The sequence below is a fragment of the Poecilia mexicana genome, unplaced genomic scaffold (genome assembly GCF_051168715.1).
Source record: "Poecilia mexicana isolate PSO_F unplaced genomic scaffold, ASM5116871v1 scaffold_11, whole genome shotgun sequence".
Taxonomy (NCBI): domain Eukaryota; kingdom Metazoa; phylum Chordata; class Actinopteri; order Cyprinodontiformes; family Poeciliidae; genus Poecilia; species Poecilia mexicana.
Genome location: NW_028263380.1, coordinates 14,703,364 through 14,724,075, shown reverse-complemented (window position 1 = coordinate 14,724,075; position 20,712 = coordinate 14,703,364). Strand labels below are relative to the sequence as shown.

Here is a 20,712-nt window from a genome sequence, read left to right as displayed (position 1 = left end):
ATATATATATATATATAAAGACAGATCAGCTTCTTAATATGATGTTTTTGGACTTATTTTTATGGTATTAGAGCTGTATTAAAAGTAAAAAAAAAAAAAAAAGAAGAAGATAATCCAGCAAGGAAGCCAGATACCCATAAACAAGAAAGAATAGAGAATAAAAATTTAATTTTCTGGAAAAAAGAAATCCTTCCTATTAATAACTTCAACAGCTGTTAGAGCGATGTCAAAAGAAACGTGTGCTTCGGTCAGTTAGTCTATAAATCAGATAACCATGTCACATATCCTTAATTTCCTTTTAAGCCATAAAAGCAAGAGAGGAAGACAAACATTTCAATCTGGTTTTTTCCTCTGTAAAAGGCTCAAGGAGTGGCTGCAGTGGTGGTGGTGGTGGTTTAGGATGTTGTTTGCTCCGGAAAGACCGGGTCGATTTTAACTTGACCACTGAGATCTCTGACACTCAACACAACAACAAAAAAAACAAAACAAAGACACAATCACATCTGTAAGTCAGAGACAGGAGTTTATAGAGGTCTTACTTAACATGAATGAAATGCTTCAGGGTTTCAGGAAATAGCCATATCAGGATATATTTGTCGGCATAGAAAACACACCATGCTCTCGTGCTACCAGGCTGCACAAACAGCAACACTCTTCGGTGCGGCCACCACTGCAGAGTGAAAAAAAAAAAAAGATTCAAAATGAACCATTTTCTGGGTCAGTGAGGTTTTTGAAGAATAAAATAAGAGGAAGTATTGATATGCAAGAAGATAAAATTATTTTTACTTTTTACATAAAGAGACATGTCTGCAGTTTACTAGGGCCGCAAGAGAGAGCGATATTTTCAGCAGGACACGGAAAGGGTGGACAAAGAGTCTTATGCTTTTGAGGTTTTGGAGGATTCAGGTTTGGGAAATGTTGGCAGACTTTTTAGAGAATACACACAAAGTATATTTAATAATTTAGCTAGTAATTATAGATATCCTAACCTGGCTAATCCCAACTATAAGGTATCCATAATTATTTTGTCTATGCTTTAAAATGTTTGCAGCTAAAGTTATATACATCTCATATAACAGATCTCAAAGAGATCAAAATCAGTTAGAAGCTGTACAGAAACCACGGATCAGAATTTGACCCTTGAACTCTGACCAGTTCCTTTATCCTTAAACGCAAGATTTTACTTGACCATTCCAACACAAAAAAAGTGGATAATGTTGAGCTTAAGGCTGAAAAGGGAGATAATTCTATAAAATACTCATTAAAACTGTAGGAGGGGTTCCTGACAGACACTCCTTTCCCATGATGTCTGGAAAGTTCACTGTGGGAGAGCAGGAGGGGCGGGTGGAGGAGCGGTTCAAAGAGGGGTCGTAAACCAAAATGAAAGCCGGGACTTAGGAAACATAAACTCCAATATACTTCTGACAACGCAACAAGAGTTTAATTAAACTGCCAATTCACCCCCACACCCTGCAACAGAGGCCAAAGGAACAAAGACGAGCATTGCTACTCCGTGTGTCGGCTGCATATCGACATGCGCGTCTGAAAACAGCTCCAGAAACCCAGTGAAGACATCTCAGACAAAAGCTGCATGCTTGGCACTTGACCGGGGTTTGTGCCTTCATGGCTTTTTCGTGTCGGCTGCTGTGATTTACGGCGTCGCTCAATCTGCTTTCCTGTGCTGCTGCAGTCAGAGGCACAAAGAGAGGCCTCTCCACACCAGACATGGCTGCTGCTGCTGCTGCGTCCGGCTCCTGGCAGGGATCGCGCATTTCCATCACACTTGAACTACGACGCTTAATGTAGAAAGACACCCGGAGAAAAGGCCACACAGGTTTTTATTGAGAGGCCCGACCACACAGACAATTATGTAATCTGAAAGGATTAACGTTGCGTGACGGCTGTCTTTTGGAATCGGAAGGGGCACATTTTTATTAGTGGCCGATACTTAATAACCTGCTTAAACTTTATAAGCATATTCCCAAATTTCACTCTATTATTTTTCCCCCCTTTCTGTTCCCGAGAGGAAGAAAAAAAAAAAAAGCAGTAATAATATGTTCAGTGTATCCTCGCTTCCTCTTCTCCCCACTTTCTGTCTGCATTTCACAGTCAGGCAGACTCCCCACTGTCTGCCTCCGTTCCCCCCCCTCTACTTGTCCTTAATCGGTGAGTCAGGCCCGAGGTCTCTTACGAGAAGGATGACGACCAGTCTGAGCAGCTACGTACAAGAGAAAACCCCAGAACGCATACCAAGATGATCACCCAGATGGGCTTCTTGGAGAGAATTGCACTTTCAAAGCTTTGTCCAGGAAAAGAAATTAAAAACAAGTAATGACGAGGTAAATAAATGTGCTTCCTAAGAAGCATTCCCCCCCACCCCGTTTTGTTTTTATTGGCATCTTATTATAGCGGGAGCTTCCCTGCACAGCTGGAGGTCAACAGAAGCACCTGTGTACATGAAGCACGGGCACAACAAAAGATTACCGAGGCTAAACAACAAGACAATAAGCTTCGTAGGAACAAAATGGATGTGCAGGTATGAGGAAAGGGAACACGCTTGGCAAAACGACAATTGGTTAGTTACACGTTAGCATTTCCATAGTACCCAAGTCAGTTGGGTAAAAAAATGAAGACAGGACAGATTGTCAACATTGCACAACGCACAGAGGCAACTCCTTAAAGCGATGACTAACATCATGCTGCACCAAAAAAAAAAAAAAAAAAAACAATCTGTGAAGTTTTCTTTCAAGCCATTTCATCAGGCTGTCGTAGTTTTCCTGCATTGCTTCCTTTAAACCGAACCCAGTACTAGTGGAAATGACACCACAGCAGCCTGGGTCTCTGTTAACACGTTTCTAATGCAAAAGGGGAAACGGCAAAGGAGGCCAGCGTCGGGTCAGAGAAGCAACAGTTCCTTTGATCTTCAGGAAACCAGGAGGTCCAACATGCAGAACGACATCTGTCTGCAGATCTCAGGGTTTTGTTTTTTAAACTTGTGCTACATTTGCACGTCTCTCTTTAGCTTGGCTGATGTCGGCATCCGTGGGTTGTTGGAGCCGTAAATATTGGCACGCTGCATACGAAGCCAAATAGAGACGACCTCGGATCAGCTGAATAACTCTGTTTATTTAAACTCTTAGCCTTTTCCGCAAACGGGGGTCTCTGCTCTTTGTTAAAAAAAAAAAAAAAAAAAAAGTTTAGTCTACATGCAGTCTGCTTGTAGCGTCTGGAAAAACAGCTGAACTTTCCCCTCACGAAACGCAGGCCGCAGCCTTGCCGTTTCGTGACTGGTGCAAGTATTTGAACGAGGGGTTTTTACCAAATCATCATAGAATTAAGTTTGGAAAGTTGCAATCAGAACTCCCTCACCTTAAAAGACTGAAGAGTACAACAAATCAAAAAGCTAGTCATGTCGTATTTCGACTTTAAAGCAACCTTTAGCTTCAGTAATTTCTGAAGCATCCTTTAGCATCTATGAGTGATAGGCGTCTTACAATTTGCCTAACAAGAAAGAAAAATGAAAAAGCAGAAAATGCGGGATATTGTCTGTGATATCTTTAGAGGCAATTCAAAAATATATCAAGATATAATTTTTTTTCTGGCTACATCGTCCACCCCTACTTATTGTACAGTCACTCCTCCTGGTAAGAAGATTATAAATACAAAGCATACAACAGAACAAAATGACCCAACATCTACTTTGATAAGATAAGTGAACTTTAAGCTGTTAGGAGATCATTCGTGTTCAGTATTCAATATACAAAATGTTCCTTCAGAAAGCATAATATTTTATGAGATGACACGCAGCAACAGGTGGGGCAGAAGTGTGTTGCTCTTTAGAAAACTCTTATCTTTTTTTTTTTCTTTTTTTAAAACCCAGCTTATTTATGCCTCCATTAATCAAAACAAAGGAAGCGAGTTCTTGGTTCTATTTGTTAGATGATCCATCCATGATAGTCGTTGGTTTTTAGGTCTTATTAGTGGTAGAAACCACAAAACTCCCACCCAAAAAAAACCCTCTTAGGGTTCCTCAACCATCAGAGAGACCTCACCTGAAAACACCCAATCAATCTTCCTTCCATCTCTTCACCCTCAGAGGAGATAAGTGGCGATTATCCACAGACTCTACGAGGCTCCCAGGAATACGCCACACATTTCTAACCTGCTTTGTCTGCGTAAAGGTCATCAGTTAAGATTCGGACCCCACAGGGAGAGCAGCATGCATCAGGAGCAGGATTATCACTACGTCCCAACAAAACCGTGGCACGTGCTGCAGATGCTTCGCAAACAAAAGGAAATCTGGGCCTGCGAGGGAGTGTCAGGTAGATGAAAGAGACCAGCGCATGCCGTCATAGCCATTGTTAATGCAGGCGGAGTGGGAAAGGATGCACAAAGTTATCTGATCTGAGGGAGGAGGAGGCCGTCTCTCACCGAGTTACAGGTCAATTCACATCGAATAGCTTTTAGAAGTGAGCTATTAGTTTTCTTTTCATGTCTCATCAGTAAAGTCTTTGAAACTCAATTTATAGCCTAATCCGAGACGATAATCTAGTTTCCCAGCGTAATAAATCAAGTAAAACATGGGGTGGACACCTTCAAGGGGTGTTTTCTTTTTAAAACACTAGTGATTCCCAATAAATATTTATTTTTTTACCGTCCGAGTCTCAGTGGTGATGTGCGTTTTCACACGGGGTGGTCTGCTGACCCCGGTCACAGAAGACACACGGTGACACCACTGATGACCTGCACTCACAGGGTGGTACTGTCTGACACAGTCATTATCATGCTCACTTTCTCATGCCAGCATCACAATGGGTGCAGGGTATCTGCTCTGAGGAATGAGGTACTCGCACAGCCACACATTCACCTCTTTGTCCGGCTGCTAACAAAAGGCTGCAGATACGCAGGACGGTCAGACTGCCTCAGCGGCACATTCTGATGAAGCGCTGAGGCTGACATGGCCAGCGTGTCATCTTCAACCAGAACGTCTTGCCGTTTTCTGCTCCACTCCCAGGTCACCTCTTCTTTTTCCTTAAAAGGGACCATCACTCCTTTCCAGTAAATGCTTATGGAGCTTTATATTTATCTTTAGCTTTAGCTAAAGATAAATATGACACATAAAATGTTTTAATGACACATAAAACATTTAGCTTTATCAGAACAAGAGTCCAGAGAAACCCCAACTAGTTTATAGATTATGGATTACTTATTATTAAACATGGGGAACCAATACGTAGTTTTATACTTTTACCCTTTTGTTTTTCTTTTAGTTTTGTTTGTATTTTCTTCTAATTTATGTAAAGCACTTTGAACTGCTTTGTTACAGAAAATGTGCCATGTTAAAAAAAAAAAAAAAAAATTACCTTACCTTTGAATATCAGATTATATCGAGAGTAAGAATAAAAACCATAAGTGCGTATGGATAAAAAAAAAAATCTAAATGCATGTTTAAAATACATCTATAAAAGTACAACCATAATGATTTGTGTTAACCAAGATGCACCAAGCTGAGATTTGTAGCCAATAAAACTCTGACCGATTTTTGCAAATTCTAATTTCTCTGTAAGAGCTAAGATTTGCAGCATTTAAAATATTATGTTAAACTTTCTGCCATGAGCGGTTATTCACATTGAGAGGCAGCAGAGTGCGAGTAAATAGGAATTGCTGTAAAAAGATTAGAGATAAACGATTAAGATCTGAACGGCATATTTGACATCTGACCTGTTGATTCTGATTTCGACCCGTTCCAGCTACTCATTCCAAGGTCTGATATACAACATAGCCAAAGGTTTGAGCTGGAGAGACGGTCCAACAGAAAATTGCAGGACTATCTCGATTAAAGAACACATTCCCAATCTTTATTTGATTTTATAAAACTCAAGATGAAACCATCTCAATGCAGACGTGTTTGTGGACCCAAACGGTGGTAACTGTTAGTCTTGACACATTTAATGAGCACAGGAAAACAGAGGGAGGCATGTGCGACCCACCTACATCTCATCTGACTCGATCAAAGCAAAAACCACATGATTCCAACCTCTGACTGTTTCTGTGTGCGTTCCCTACAGAATGTAACTCCTTATCGGACATCCAAGGCTTCCCAACAATCTGCAAGCAATTTTTAAAACACAACACAACAAACGGAGCTCAAAAATAGACAACAAGAGAAACTTTTCTGTAACATTTTCACTCTTCCAGCCATTTGCTCAAGTCTACTCCGAGTCAATCTGCCACTTCGGCGGCTAGAGGAAACCTCCACCAGGGGAGGAAAATTGTCGTTTTCATACCCAAATAAAACCGTAACTGAAACAACCACGACTACAAAATAAGAAACGGTTAATGCAGCCAAAATGACGAGCACCAACTTAAGCCTTTCACACCTCTTTGATACATCAACAACTTCCATTTTGAAGAGGAGTGTCGATCGGTATGATCAGCCAACTCTTGGGTATGTTGCGTTCACCGATCACATGAGACGGATTGTACATCTGAGCTTCTGGCTTGGCAGTCGCCATTCAGAGCCAAAATTTCGTCAAGCATTTCCACAAATTATTCACAATAAAAACCATCATCGGATTAAACATCCTTTGCATCATTTAACACCAACAAAAGTGAGTTTAGTCAGCTTTGGTCATCTTAGTTTTCAGGCTGATTTGGGCCTCTTTGGTTTCTGAAACCTATTCTCAGATGGAAATCCACATCATTACTGTTCACAAAACTGCTGCACGGCTTTTGAACTTTAGCCAAATGTAATTAAAACTATACTCTAGCGTGTCCACACATTACCCAACACGGCGAGCAACATTCCTAGAAGGATCGAGAGTACGAATAGATGCGAATGTTGATGGATTCATTTGCATCCTAGCCAGCTCTCTGGCAAGCTGTCAAAACCCTCTCCAAACTCGGGGATCAATGACAGAACGGAGACGGAGAGAGGAGCTGGTTCCCATTCAGCACGCCGCGGGTTTGGGTATTGAACAAATACGCGCTCGCATGCAGGCACACACAGGAGCTCACGAACGCAGGGAGCTCCTTCAGGAGCCTCCCTTTTCATGCAGATCTTTTGTCTCTCAGTAATGTCTGGTATGCCAGCTCTGCTCAATGACCTGATTTCTATGGGGCTGCCGAGGCACCGATCTCTCTCTCCCTCTCTTTCTCTCTCTCTCTCTCTCTCTCCCTGCGCTTGTGTCTGTGTTCATCTGCCTGCAAGGCCTTCCTCTGGATAAAGCACAGGGCTTAGCTGGGCAGACAGACACAGACCAAGTCTGATCCGGTGTACAAGAGCGCAGGGGACACAAAGAACACAAACAGAAAGTCTTGCATGAAGTAAACAGAACGGGCCTCAGGGCAAATTTAATTGGATGAGGAAATGTATATATTCCCCACCCCCCCTCTAGTTGCCAAAGTGATTGCAATGGAGGAAGCAGCTAATAAATATAGATGTTTTAGGATGTTTAAAACAGAAATGTTTGATTCTACCCAACAACTTTTGAGACAACTTGTTTCTGTACACTCACCTCGTCTTTGTACGAATACCCTGAGCAGGGGATGAGCCGAGTCGACTGCCTTGGAGAAGTTCTCGTCGTTATTGATCGGCAGGAAGTCCCCGTGAGTGTCGGCGTAGCCAATCATCACCTCTATATTCGCGAGGCGGTGAATGTGCAGGATGAGCTTGTAGAACTCCTCGAATTTACCAGGCTTGACCCGGTTTACGGAGAACCGTCTGAACTCTGCTCCGTACTAAAGAAAGAGGAGGAAGAAAAAAAAAAAAAGATGTTAATCCTAAAGTAGAACACAAGGATGCCACTTGGATAAATAAAAAGCCACGGCAAAAGTAAGCTTCTGAACAATGTATAAATAAAAATGGAGCTTTGAAAAACCAGTTTTGACACAGTCAGCCGGTGCATATTTTCAAACATTTACTTTACACACGACAGCAAAAAACATTTGACCTTCGGGGAAGAAACAGATTGAGGTTGCTTTTCAACATACCAAATGCAAAGTGAGAGAAATAATTATGCCATAGTAAGAGAAATGAATTTCCTTTTGCACATCCACTGCTTTTATGCTAAGCTACTTCTCAACTTTGATTAGCACAGACTCAAAACCAGAAGGTTAACATATTTATTCAGTTTATTCAACCTGATAAATGCAGATACAAATTAAAAAAATTATTTATGATGATATAACCACATTTTTTGGGTTCCGTTTCTTAAAGCACAAATAGGCCTCATCACTGTCCGATTTGTCTAATCTGGGGGAAAAAAAATATAATCTGAAGAACTTCATGATAAAGAAAGGAAAATTAAAAGGAAAAAAAAAAAGTTTTGGAGTGGCCTAGTCAATGTCTAGACATAAATCTATTCGAGTATCAAATCATCCAGTTTTCCTCTGCTGCACTGTAAATGACAGTTATCGCTTTAACTTGATGACAGTAGTTGCCCCCAGGGGTGGCAGAACCATTTATTATGTTTAAGAGGCAATTACTTTTCCACGTAAGGCTCAGTTGTTTGTACAGCTTGTTTTGTTTAATAAATGAAATAATCCTTTCAGCATGGCCTCCAGTATTACTCTGGTCTGATATTTAAATGTATTGCATTTAAATAAATAATAATAATAAAGCAAACAGAAGTATTCTGTAAAGGGCATTGAGCTAGGACTTAAGATTAATTAACTACCAGCAATATGTATTCTGCTTCTTTAATGGTTTGTAAACAACCTGTGAAGCTCAGTTTCCGCCTCATTGAATGTGTTAGCAGCCAACCAAAGATAAACCAGGAGAGGAAATGAGTGTGAAAACTTTGGATCGTATTCATTTTAAATTAAAGGAAAAAGGAGCCATTAAACAACTTTTTTTTTCTACCATCTACTGCAGCTCAAATGTCAAATGTTTGAACAAATACTTCATCAGGAATGCTAAACTTCATCCCTTAAAACAGAGCAACTTTACTGTTCCAATCAAATTTTATTTGTACAGCACATTTCAGCAGCAAGGCATTTCAAAGTGCTTTACATAATTAAATGAAAACAGCATTTGAGAAAGAGATTTAAAAAACAATTAAAACATAGAAAGAGAAATAAAAAGCTGTAGAACTTTAGTCGAAACGCCGTCAACTGGGACTCCAACCCTTTGGACTTTAGTCAAAACGCCGTTTGACAAGGATTGTAACCTAGATCTTCTTACAGTCCTGCTCTCTCTCACCATCGCGCAGCCTGAATGCACTTCACTACAAATATCTCTCAAGATAAGAAACAAACTTAGATATTCTATTAGGGCTCTGAAGTGGCACAAATTTGGTTTCAGATGCGACTGGATTTCTCAACAGGTCGCACTGGTGCAACCAGTCGCTGAGGGTAAAACAAATGAAACCCCCCGTGAAACTGAAAGCCTCCCTGAGGTTTCACAACAGACAGATGTTTACAGAGACAGAAAAGGGCGGACACCCTCCCTCTGATTGGCTCTCTTTGTTTTAATTTGTCCCACTAAAGTCCTAATGGCTCCGATTGTTTCATGACGCCAAAAAGTTTTATCTGCTGGAAAAATGAACAACAAATACAAAAGTCACTTTCCTGAGTTAATCACTGAAAACGGCAGTCGACTATTTCCGTAGAACATTTTTTTATAGCTGGATAAACCACATGAATGAATCACATTAAAACACAAAATGCAGTAAAATAAACACGGAATAAAGTTCCACCCAAAATGATTCACGCTTCTGGCAGATCTATTTAGCTCTTAAAACATCTTCTAAGTCAGATTTTCTTTTAATTCATTTATCTTAAGGTTTAAGTTTCAGCTCATAGAAGCTCTTTAGACCCTTTTTGAGCGATTCTGCTTAAAATACATTTTGTTTACTAGATTGTCTACCAATAAAAAAAGAAAGAGAAAATAAGGTAAATAGACGTAAATAATCTAGACTATACTTTTAAATAGCTCTGCACCTTTCTGTGGTTCTACTTGCATCACTGATCCAAACACCAACTTCCACACTAAAGAGGGTTCCTACTTTGACCTGGTTGCACTCACGGACGTTGGTTCACCATTTGATGCACGTGCACCAATAAGAACAGATTCTTGCGGTGTCTTTCTTGGATAGGTCAGTAAAACATCATAACCTCAAGGCTGAAATTTAAAGTAGGCAAAAAAGAAAACAAAACAACAATTTTTTTTATCGTGACTCAGACACACAGATGTACAACCGAAACATTAAAGCGCATCTCAATAATCCACCGCAAAAGACGACAGCAGCAGTTCTGCTGCGTGATTCACATGGGTAATTTGTAGACGTTTGTTACTGTAATCATCAGCTTACATCACTAGTGAGCTTTTATCAAAGGCAGAAAGCAGAGAGAGAGAAAAAGAGAGAGAGAGGGTCAGGGACGAACAGGAAGGAGAGGAAAAGTGCTGACATGGTTGCAGACGGGCAGAAGATATGCTACACCGTAATTAGAAGATGGCATATTAAATTTCAGAGAAAGCCTAGTGGGGATGCCAGAGAAACTTCCTGCCAGGTTTACTTCAGGCACAACTTGCGAGTCAGCAGCTTTATGATGAAAATGTGACGCCCCATTTGGGTTTAAGCTAATATAAGCCTAGCTACTCCGGAGGATGACACAAGAAGCCGACCAGCAGGTTCTGTCGGCGTTCAGGCCGGAGCTGTTAACTTTGTGGAAAGGGAAACCTCGTCTGCAATCAAGTCTGCAATACTTAAACATGTTAAACTTGAGTTACCAAATTGTTGATCTCCGTCAACCTTGTGGTTTGGGGAAAAAGTCTTCTTGGTACGGTATGTCACGTTCATTGTGCTCAGTGCAGAACCACCCCAAGGCCTGGAGCAAGCCCGGACATGGCATGATTATTCACAGGCTTAAGCACTCAAACCTGGCACTAAGAATACATCACCTCAAACATGACATCACCTGTCCTTCTGGCCTATCGGGATGAAGTGACGCCAAACAAGCTCAAACATGCCTGGAAGCCTCCTAACTGACACACAGGAGAAAAAGGAAGATGAGTCGCTTCTTACTTTGGTCAACACTCACTTCCTCGTCCTCGTCCTGCAACGCTCTGCAAGTTGAGGCTGACTTACCGATTCTCTGTAAATAAATAGCAGACTATGGAGTGCGCAGATGATAAACAAATAAGTTCTTTATATTTAAAGGTATGCAAAACAAAGTGTTTAGGTAGTGTGGAAAAAAAGCTTCACCACTACTCCCACCTGCCTACAGTTTATCCCCCCCCCCCCAACACACACGGTGATAAGAGCTTTAGGCGACTGAGAAAGCAGCTCCTTGCTGAGGCTCCCTGACAGACAGCCAGACACCTCCAATGTTATCCCTGATAAGCTTATCGCCTGAACAGTTTCCCTTGAGAAAACCAAACATGAACTGCCAAGCGCCAGGCACGCACACACACACACACACACACACACACACACACACACACACACACACACACACACACACACACACACACACACACACACACACACACACACACACACACACACACACACACACACACACACACACACACACACACACACACATCAATCAGAAGCATACAAAAGTATCAGAGCAAGTGACGAGCGTCACTTCTGGAAATGTGGAGGAAGCTTATCTAATGTTCACAAGGTTTGTGTTTTCTTTTGGACAAACATTTTTAAGCATCAGCTGGCTTTAATGGTTTGATTTTGAGATCTGATGGCTTTTTTTTTTGTTTTGTAGTTAATATTGCCTGCAATTAATGATGAGTAACAGGAATGTCATCTTTTCTTCAGGTTAAACTGTGTTTGGATCCGCTCTGGATTGCATTTCTAACAGGCCAGAGAGGTCAGAACACAGCAGTTCTGGTTGGAGTTCATTTCTAACTAAACTAATTTCTCATTAGAAGACAAAGTTACACCAGCAAAGTTTCAGTCCAGTGGCAAAGCGAACTTAGGAGTGATCTTTTGAAATTGTTCTTAGAAATATGCGTATGGTTCAAATAAGATGCCGTTTGTTAACTAAGAAAAACTAAAAGAAAAACAACCCCCTCCAGCTTTAAAATAATAAAAAAAGACAGGGGTTTAGGAATCTTTTACAACATCTTGTTTCCACGGTGATCCTCTTTTTCAACAAATTAAAACTCGACTTCTGATATATATTTTTCATTGATGTCGAAATTTCTCCTGAAAGGAGCCAGTTGTAAATGCCCCCAGTTGGAAAACCACTGGTGTAGACCAAAACTAGACGATATTTTATTATAACGGCATTAAATATGCACGTCAGGAAATAAGTCGGACTTTGTTCAACTCTACTAAATTTGCTTCAGAATGAAACCAAACTGGAGATGAGGAGTTATTTTCTTTTTATAGTGCCACAGACACCTTGGCCATGTTCTAAAATTGGAAGGAGATCCGGTTTTGGCAACAGATGCACTACAGATGGGTTCCTCCGTGGAAAAGGGGCCGATTGTCGAATCTTAAGAAAATGTGAAAACTAAACAATAATGCCTTGAAATGTTCTCCCTGTAAGTCAACTCGATTGCCCCAAAACTGAGTCGTTTTTAAACAATATTTAAATCCAGTATTCGTGAATCAAGAAAGACATTTTTAGCCCCTTGAAATCCACATTGGGAGGAAAATAAATGATAATCAGAACGTCACTAAATCCCATCTTGCGTAGGTCAGTATGAACTAAATATAGCTTTCGCCATTCATCTCTCTTCTCAGTCATAGTTGAGGTGACGGGCTGAACTGAGCAGCTCAGACTCTTCAGCACACGGGAAACAGGCTGGAAGGAAAACAAAGTGACAAGAGAGTCACGTAATTCTGTGCGTGAGGAGCTACATCTGATCAAACGGGACGGGGGGGGGGAAACGCGTGACGTAACACGACGGTGAGTCAGCTCTCGATGTGATGATGATGCTGATGAAGCTGCTCTGTGGCAGCTACACCCACAAACAACCCCCCACCCCACCCTCCCGGTGGCGTCACAGCCAAACGATGCAGAAGAGAGCGACTCTCCAAGGTCACCGTGTGTGTTCATGGTTGACCCCCTGGGCTGGATGTTTGCCCACCTGCTGTCAGCTCCCCAGCCGCAGCATCTGTCAACCGTCTCACGGACCTGTCAGGCGGATCGATGGGGGAGGGGCTCCTTATCAATATTCTCAGGCTGTGGTGATCACGGTTGTTTCAGCGCCTTTTCTGATCAACTTTTGTTTCCCACTCAGCTTTCTATAATTGAGCTTGGATGTAGCACTCTGGGAAGATAATTAGTTATTCACTGATTGATAAAAAGGAGAGAGTTTGAAGGTAATCCACTGGCTTTGGTAAACACGATGGGGGGAAAGCAACTCTTGACAGATTCTGATGAGAGTAGATCAGCTCTACATTAGTGTGTGTGTGTGTGTGTGTGTGTGGTGGCCCCTGAAGCACAGTAGCCTTGTGAATCTCCCACAAACTACTGTCTGGACTCTTTCCTTCCACTAAACTTTCAATTACTATGATTGAATACATAATTCTGTGCAAGAACAACAACAAAAAACTAAACAAAAAGAACAGTCAGTCCTCTGTATCTTTTGAAATGTCTCAGAAACGCAGTTTTGGTTTTTAATCCACAGTCTTTAAAAGTTAAAAATGAGAAAAAATTATATATTTATCTGTGCAAACAAAACGTTTCAAAATTTTCTAAATCCCTGTAACAATGGTAGGACTTTCCACAGGAAACCTGGTTCCCCTTTGATGAAACAAAAATCTTTACATACGTAAATTTATCATGACTCTATAATTAATTAGTTTGTGGATACGTCAATTGATTCAAATTAGCCACCAGACTCTAGGCCTCCAACAAAACAACAATATGTAGAATAAATTGTAACTACTGCAGCCACAATGTTACATTTGACAGATTTTTTTTTTTTTGTCGCTGAACAACAAACAAACTGTATTGTGTTTTAAAACCCCACAAAGCGTTGTGAAAGCCAATAATGACCAGTCAGCACACAATCTGTATTGTCGGAAATAAAAACAATCGCTGCAGTTCACACAGAAACACCCAGAACCTGGTCCGGTTCGGATCAAAGCGTTGCAAAGAGAAGGAAATGTGTTGCTAGTTGCAGACAGATTCTCCCTCCAGCTCCTGCTTCGCTACGGGACGACCATGTGTGCGATTTTTTTTTCTTCTTTTTTTTCTTACGCCAAACTCTGGTTGAGTCTTTAATTTATTTACATAAAACCACCCACCTTGCTCTTCACTTCCACGGCGTCACAATCGGTGTGTCGCAAAGGTTGCGACTTGTTAAAGCTCCGATTCATTTTGGTGAACGAAGAAAAGAGGGAGAAAAAAGAAGGGGAAAAAAGTTAAGCCTCCCTTTTTCCGCAGAAAGAGGGGATCCTCCGATCCTCAGCTTTTTCTTTGGAAGTCCGTCCGCTTCGCTTCCTGCAGAAAAGTCAAAGTTTGTTTGTGGTTTCTGCTCTTCTTGTGTGTTTCCAAAGTGCTCCGTCAGAAGCGACAGATGACTTCACGTTGCAAAAGCCAGCGAGAAAATAACCGCGTTGACTTGGGGAGAGTGGGGTAAGTTTTGAAATGACATCAGCGCTCCTTAAAAAAAAAAAGGGATTCAGGGATGCGTTCGAGTGCTGCTTGTTAATCTGACGTTCCTCACTCCCATCTCTCGTTCGTTCAGTAAAAGGACGAACGAGAGATGGGAGATGAAGAGACGAGTTAGTGAAGAAACACGAAGAAGAAAAGTAAATGTAAGTATAGAGATAAAGACACAGTAAATGAATACATGTTTGCAAATAAAGAGAGAAAGAAGGGAAATAAGAAAGAAGGAAGGAATCAAGAAAGAGGAAGAAAGACAAAAAATATGCTTTTAAAAATATATATGTATGACTTTTAACACAACACAATGTATAGACATTCAAGTCATACCTGAGACAGTAATTTGAAGAATAAACACAAACTAATAAATGGCAAAGCAAGAACCAACAATAAAACGAGGCACACAAACAAAAACCCAGCAATTATTTCCCTAAGTAGGTGGATGATAAAAAGTAGATAACCACAAAACAAACAAACAGAGGTTACAGAAAATCAATTATAAATTAGACAGAAAGCAAATAAAATGTTTGAGGTCTTTATAAAAGAAAAAGCTTTTATAAAGACCTCAAACATCTGTGGAGAGACATTAAAAATATAAACGAAAGTAAAAAAAATAATAAATTTTTTTACAGCAGCTGCAAAGCCAAGAAAATCTATGATTTACTAACCAAAAGATGTCAAGAACGTACAAAAAAATTAAATAAATAAATAAATAAATAAATAAAGTTAAAATAGTAGACACATAAATCCAAAGGATTATATGGACACGTATATACAAAATGACACCGTTACAGTGTTTATAGGTGATTATTCACGTCTGGGAGGAACAAAATTCAGAACGAAATATAAACCACTTCAATAATGAAAACAACTCCACCGATTAAAACAATTAAACTACTGAAGAACTCGTCAGGGGAAAAAAATTGCAAAACAGGTTTCGACAAAGGACTTTACATAACATTCAAGCGAAACGTTAAATTATTGCAAAAAAAAAAAAAAAAAAAAAAAAACTAAACATAAGTGTCATTATCGCAAAGTATTTTTTAGTAGATTCTGTTATTTTTAGTTACGAAACAGATTTTTTTTCTACAGAGTTCTACTATTTCCGATAGACGTGAACACATCACCATTTGGTCCAGACCTCCAGAGCGCCAGAGGACGCATTCCTGCGGGCCTGCTCTTATTTACCCAGACTGAGTGCAGATGGTGCACATGATCAAAAACAAATGAAAGCAAATATTTTATGTTGGTTTAATTTACCATTTGTGCTACAGCTAAAATAGGCCCAGCTCAATTAAAGTCAATCGGTTGTTTATTTCCCCCGAAGACAAATTTGTGACTTGTTCTTAATTAATTATGTTTTCAAAACAACCTAATTAATATCCAGCCAAATTTTCCAAATTATTATTTGTAGAAATGTATTAAGGGTTGGAGCAGGTCGTGAAACAGTTAGTAGAGAAACATTCTTCTAGATAAATTTCAGCAGGGAGATTATTTTCTTTCTCTTTTTTTTTGAATCAGCATTTGAGCTGATTTAACTTAACAATTCAGAGAAGATAAATTTTAGGAAAACTTGCAGCTGTTGACTTAGGATGTCATGTTTATTTACAGGAAAATGTTGCCTACTGCTGATCAGAAAGTGGTACTGCGTCTCTTTGTCAGCTTCCTTTACATCAATGAAATACATAAGGGCCGAAAATAAGGCAACTCCACATTTTACACAACTTATCTGTACTTTAAGTAGCATAGCCGCTGTTCAAAATGGGAGAGACAAGAGAACATGTTGTTCGAGTAATAATTTAATAGTTTTTACTGTGAGACTATCAAGATGCAATAAAAGAAAAAATTGCTTTATATGTTTAATATGTAAATCTTTACCAGGGGTGACTGTAGATACGAAGGGAGCTGTGAATAAACTAAAACCGTTCAGTTCACTGACGTAAAAGAAAATGTATGTCAAGACTCTGAGAATTTCTGTAATTCTACGTATGTCCAGCAGAGCGCAGCAAAACCTCAAATTTAAAGAAGAAAAAAAAAACCCTGCGTTTAACCCAAAATTAAAATAAGCCTATATAAAATGTGTTTTAAATGTATCGGCTTACTTTTCAAATCCTTAATATCTCTGGTACTGTGCAAAAGTTTTAAACTCCTCATAGGTTCTTTATACTTTCCTTTCAGTGACACCGGCAGTCTAATAATCTTTCAACATATCTTGATCAGTTATTGAGGTTGCATTGAAGTTTTTTCCTTGTAATAACAATTTTTTTTTTTCTTAGGAGGCAGTGATGAAAAAAGGGAATGAGCCAAAGTTGTGTAATTTCTCATGAAAAGAGTAACGACTTAAATAAGAGTTTCAGCAAGAGAATGAAGATGGAGAACAAAAAGATGGAAAAACTGATTCTTATTTTCCACCCGAAGGTGCTTCGTGTCTCATCAGACACGGCAGGCTGTTGTTAGCTTGATTCTCAGAGCTGACGCCTGAATCAGCCTGTGTTTAGGTGGTCCAGTGGTGGTAATATGAAAGGAGAAGATTGCAGTGAGATGAAGAGATACTCGAAATAATCCGTCCTGTGTGAGTGTGAGTGTGTGTGTGTTTTTTTGGGGGGTTAGAAAAACATCTGGAGTTGGGTTGTTTTAGGTGGCAGGAGTACCAGCCTTAAGCCAATCAGACCGGTAAAAAGGTTTCTGATTCTGTTCCGCTTCACTTACTCTCTGATTAAAGTATGCTTTAAAAAAAAATAAAGGACACACACACACACACAGAAAATGTCTCAGCATTCAGATCAAACTGAATATAGTTCTACTACAACATCATCAGACCCAAAGCTTTTTCTTCTGCGCCGCACTGAGTCATGACACACCGGCAGACTCTGCAGACAAGCCGTCTGACTGGCGGTCTAAATTAAATGCAGACACAGCGCAAGCTGGGAAATGTAAAAGGTAATCTGTTTTCCCTGCAGTCTATTTTCTCCTGGGGAGGCACTTTGTGAGCAAGAAATGCAAGCAGAAGAAGTAGGAGGCATGGTCTGGCACCGTCTTCAAGGCCACTTTAAAAGCTGCATGTTCATAAATGAGCTGACACCAAACACACTCTGTCCTTAGAAATATTTTAATTTTCATCACACCCACCCGGATTTTGCTTCCGCTGTCGGCATGAGCCGAAGAAGGGGTGAACTAAACCTGAAATAGAGGGAGGAAGCAACACTCATAAAATCCATTGGAGGTCTCATGCTGAAGTAAAGAGAAGTTCATTCAAGGACGATTCAGTAAATCAGCAGTCTGGCCACTGCAGAAGTGCGGAGAGCAACTGTTTCATTACATCAGGAACAGCAAAGCCTGATCTCTGTACGATCATATTTGTGTGTATGCTGGTTCAAAATGAGGGACAGACATAAATACAGCGTCTTGGATGCAATTGGCTGGGCTTCCTAAGTTGATAGATAACTTTTTATCAATTGGCAATAGATAATATATATTTTAATTTATTTTTCATCTACAGTTTGTCTTTATTTGAGCAGAGCGTCCCACTGAAAACCGAAATAACTTTTAGTATAAGAGATTCCAGGTCAGGGTAGCAGCCACATAAACTGATTTTTTAAATTTTTTTAACAAGATTTTTTTTTTCTTTTAACAATAATACAGTCGATGTGTGTAATTAAAATAGGATCCAACTGTATTGGACTAAATGGGAAATGAACTGACCATACACTAAACTAGATTCTTTAGAGTATGAACTGAACATTTTCATCTTCCTTATGATGACTATTGCTTCAAATTATTTCTATACAGATGAACTCAGAATATCAAGAAATATGGCTGACTGACTGGAATGTTCCTGAAGGTGAATGAATAATGATTAGAGGGAAAAAAGATGGGGTCGGGTTTAAAACTTTAAATGTAAGGCATTGCATTTTAAAATTGTGGAGCAAGTACTCGTTTAAAGATGTGCAACCTGACTGGTTTTTATGTGTTGCTAGGATGCCTGATCTAGACTAATGCATGAAGCATTACAAACGGTAGAGACTAGACATGATCAAAGCACAAAAAAATCTTAAGATCTCCAACAGGAAGACAAGGCTTCACTTTAGCAGCAGCTCTCTGTTGGAAAAAGCTCAGGGTGATGCCTTTGAAACCTGAGAGCACTTTTCGGTTAATGTCTCGCATCCCCTTGCTTTAGTTAGAAACTTAACCGCCTACTCTGCATTTAAAAGGAATCGAAATGATTCATTCAGTAACCCATAAACAGGATGAAAATTACACCTTTACATTTTTCAGCCTGTTGGACCAATTCTGTTCTTTCTGGATTGTCAAAGATGGACTAGATTAGCTAGAGTGCATGTTTGCATTTCTTAAATATGCTACTGACTACATACGAGGTAAAACCTGGCCTGCTCTTAAAGGGGTATTGTGCATTTTTCTTTTTGTGATTCATGAATATGTTACCTGGTTTAGTCAAACTATGAACTATTTGCAGTGGCTCAAACTCCGGGGTGAATTACCAACTCCAGGATAAGAGATTGTATTGTAGTTTATGTAAAAAGTGTTTATAGATGTTTGCAATATAGGATAAGATATTTTCTTTGCCAGGCTATATTTAACAGGTCAAAGTTTTAGTGAGTATTCTGGAGGGAATGTTAATTGTTTATAGAGTGGAGAATCATACGTTTCTGCGTAAGGAAAAAGGTTTTATCCAAATGCACTTTGTATAAGAAGCATTTAGTAAACAGTAATAGATTAGAGAACCATGATCTGATAGTAGGATGGTGACTGCTGATTGCTATTGCACAGAATCCCGCTTTAAAAAATAAAAAATCAGTAACACCTTATGATCCTCAAATCAATAATATGAGCTTCTGAACTCAGTGCTTTCCTTAATACATTGCAGCTTATTCTCTTCTATTTTATGTTGTCAAATGAATCTATGTAGTGTGTCAATTTGAAGTCCCAACATTTCCTTTTTAATTATATTTTACTTCTTTGATAAATATATAAGCTTAAGCTGAGTACTAGCCCTGATTGTGACTTTACTGATTAAGTAAATCTGTTGTTGTGTAATTCCTGCTTTGGTCATATCTGACCTCTTTCCTTTTTCTATTTTATCACGCTCTCATGCTTGGGATGCCAACGAGTTGTGTGTCGATGGTCTTGGAGAGGTTTCATGTGATCCAGAGTTAAATAACCCTGACCGGATTTTCACACCAGAGATCTCCAGCATGATGCTGCCACCACTTGGGGGTGCCATCGTCATAGCAAATCCAAATTCGTGCATGCTCTCAGGCACGTACGCGGGCCTGCTTTCTCTTATTGTCCTCATCTTTCTCACTCACGCACACACACACACACACGCACGCACGCACGCACGCACGCACGCACGCACGCACACACACACGTCTATCTATTCAGACAATGCCAACTCTTGCACATCCTCGCCTTCTCTCAGTCCTGTGTGAGCGTTGCCTCTTTTTGCGGACTCTGTGATTTGTGGTGTCTTTTGATGTGTAAAGTGGTAAAAAGGCCTGCTCCCTGATCTGGACTTTGTCACAGTTTCTGAAGCCATTAGGAGGCTTAGAACCAGTTCTATTAAAGAGTTATAAAAGTGAAAAATTTCACCTCATGTATTGAAGTTCCTGGCTGGTTCAGTGAAGCTAAAAGTGGTTCCCCCTGTTGATCACGAACACCCCCATCACTTGTCCGCCTTCCTTTCCTGTGATGCGGTGCAAAGCGGAGTCTGTCCTGATTCACTTCTTCTCCTCCCTGCAGAATGAAAACATCAGCCATCTGGTCGAGGGGTGAGAGGTCAAACCTCAGGCTGGTAATGAGGATGGCGTCGCTTGGGGGATGTTGGAGGAGTGAGTGCATTTGTGTCTATGTGTGTGTGTGCGTGTGTGTGTGTGTGGTTAGTTCAGCGTGTCTGCTTCCTGAGTGAGCATTAAACATTAACGAGTGAGCTCTGCACGTCTAGTGGGAGGACGGGAGATCTGAGTGCCCGGAAGGAGACGGTGCGCGGACAAAGTCGCTGCGGATAAATTAAAAAAGGTGCCAGGGCGTTTGCACGGTTGCATGTAGTGCACCGAAAAGCGGACTTTGTGTGGCTACCCCGTACCTTTCAGTCACTCTCTCCTCAAA

The 20,712-nt window shown here is 40.2% G+C and overlaps 1 protein-coding gene across 2 annotated transcripts in view; it reads right to left on the bottom strand.

Moving 5' to 3' along the window:
• Window positions 1-15,686, bottom strand: part of pard6gb (par-6 family cell polarity regulator gamma b) — a 34,564-nt gene extending 18,878 nt beyond the window's left edge. The window contains exons 1-2 of one of the 2 annotated variants that reach the window (XM_088010260.1): window positions 14,226-15,686; window positions 7,518-7,740 (exon numbers count right to left, since the gene is read on the bottom strand). In XM_088010260.1, coding sequence (XP_087866386.1) covers window positions 7,518-7,740; window positions 14,226-14,297 — 295 coding nt within the window. In that variant the 5' untranslated portion in view covers window positions 14,298-15,686. The remainder of the gene's footprint in view (window positions 1-7,517; window positions 7,741-14,225) is intronic. The other variant, XM_014981239.2, reaches the window with a different exon arrangement.
• Between the last annotated feature and the right edge of the window lie 5,026 nt (window positions 15,687-20,712).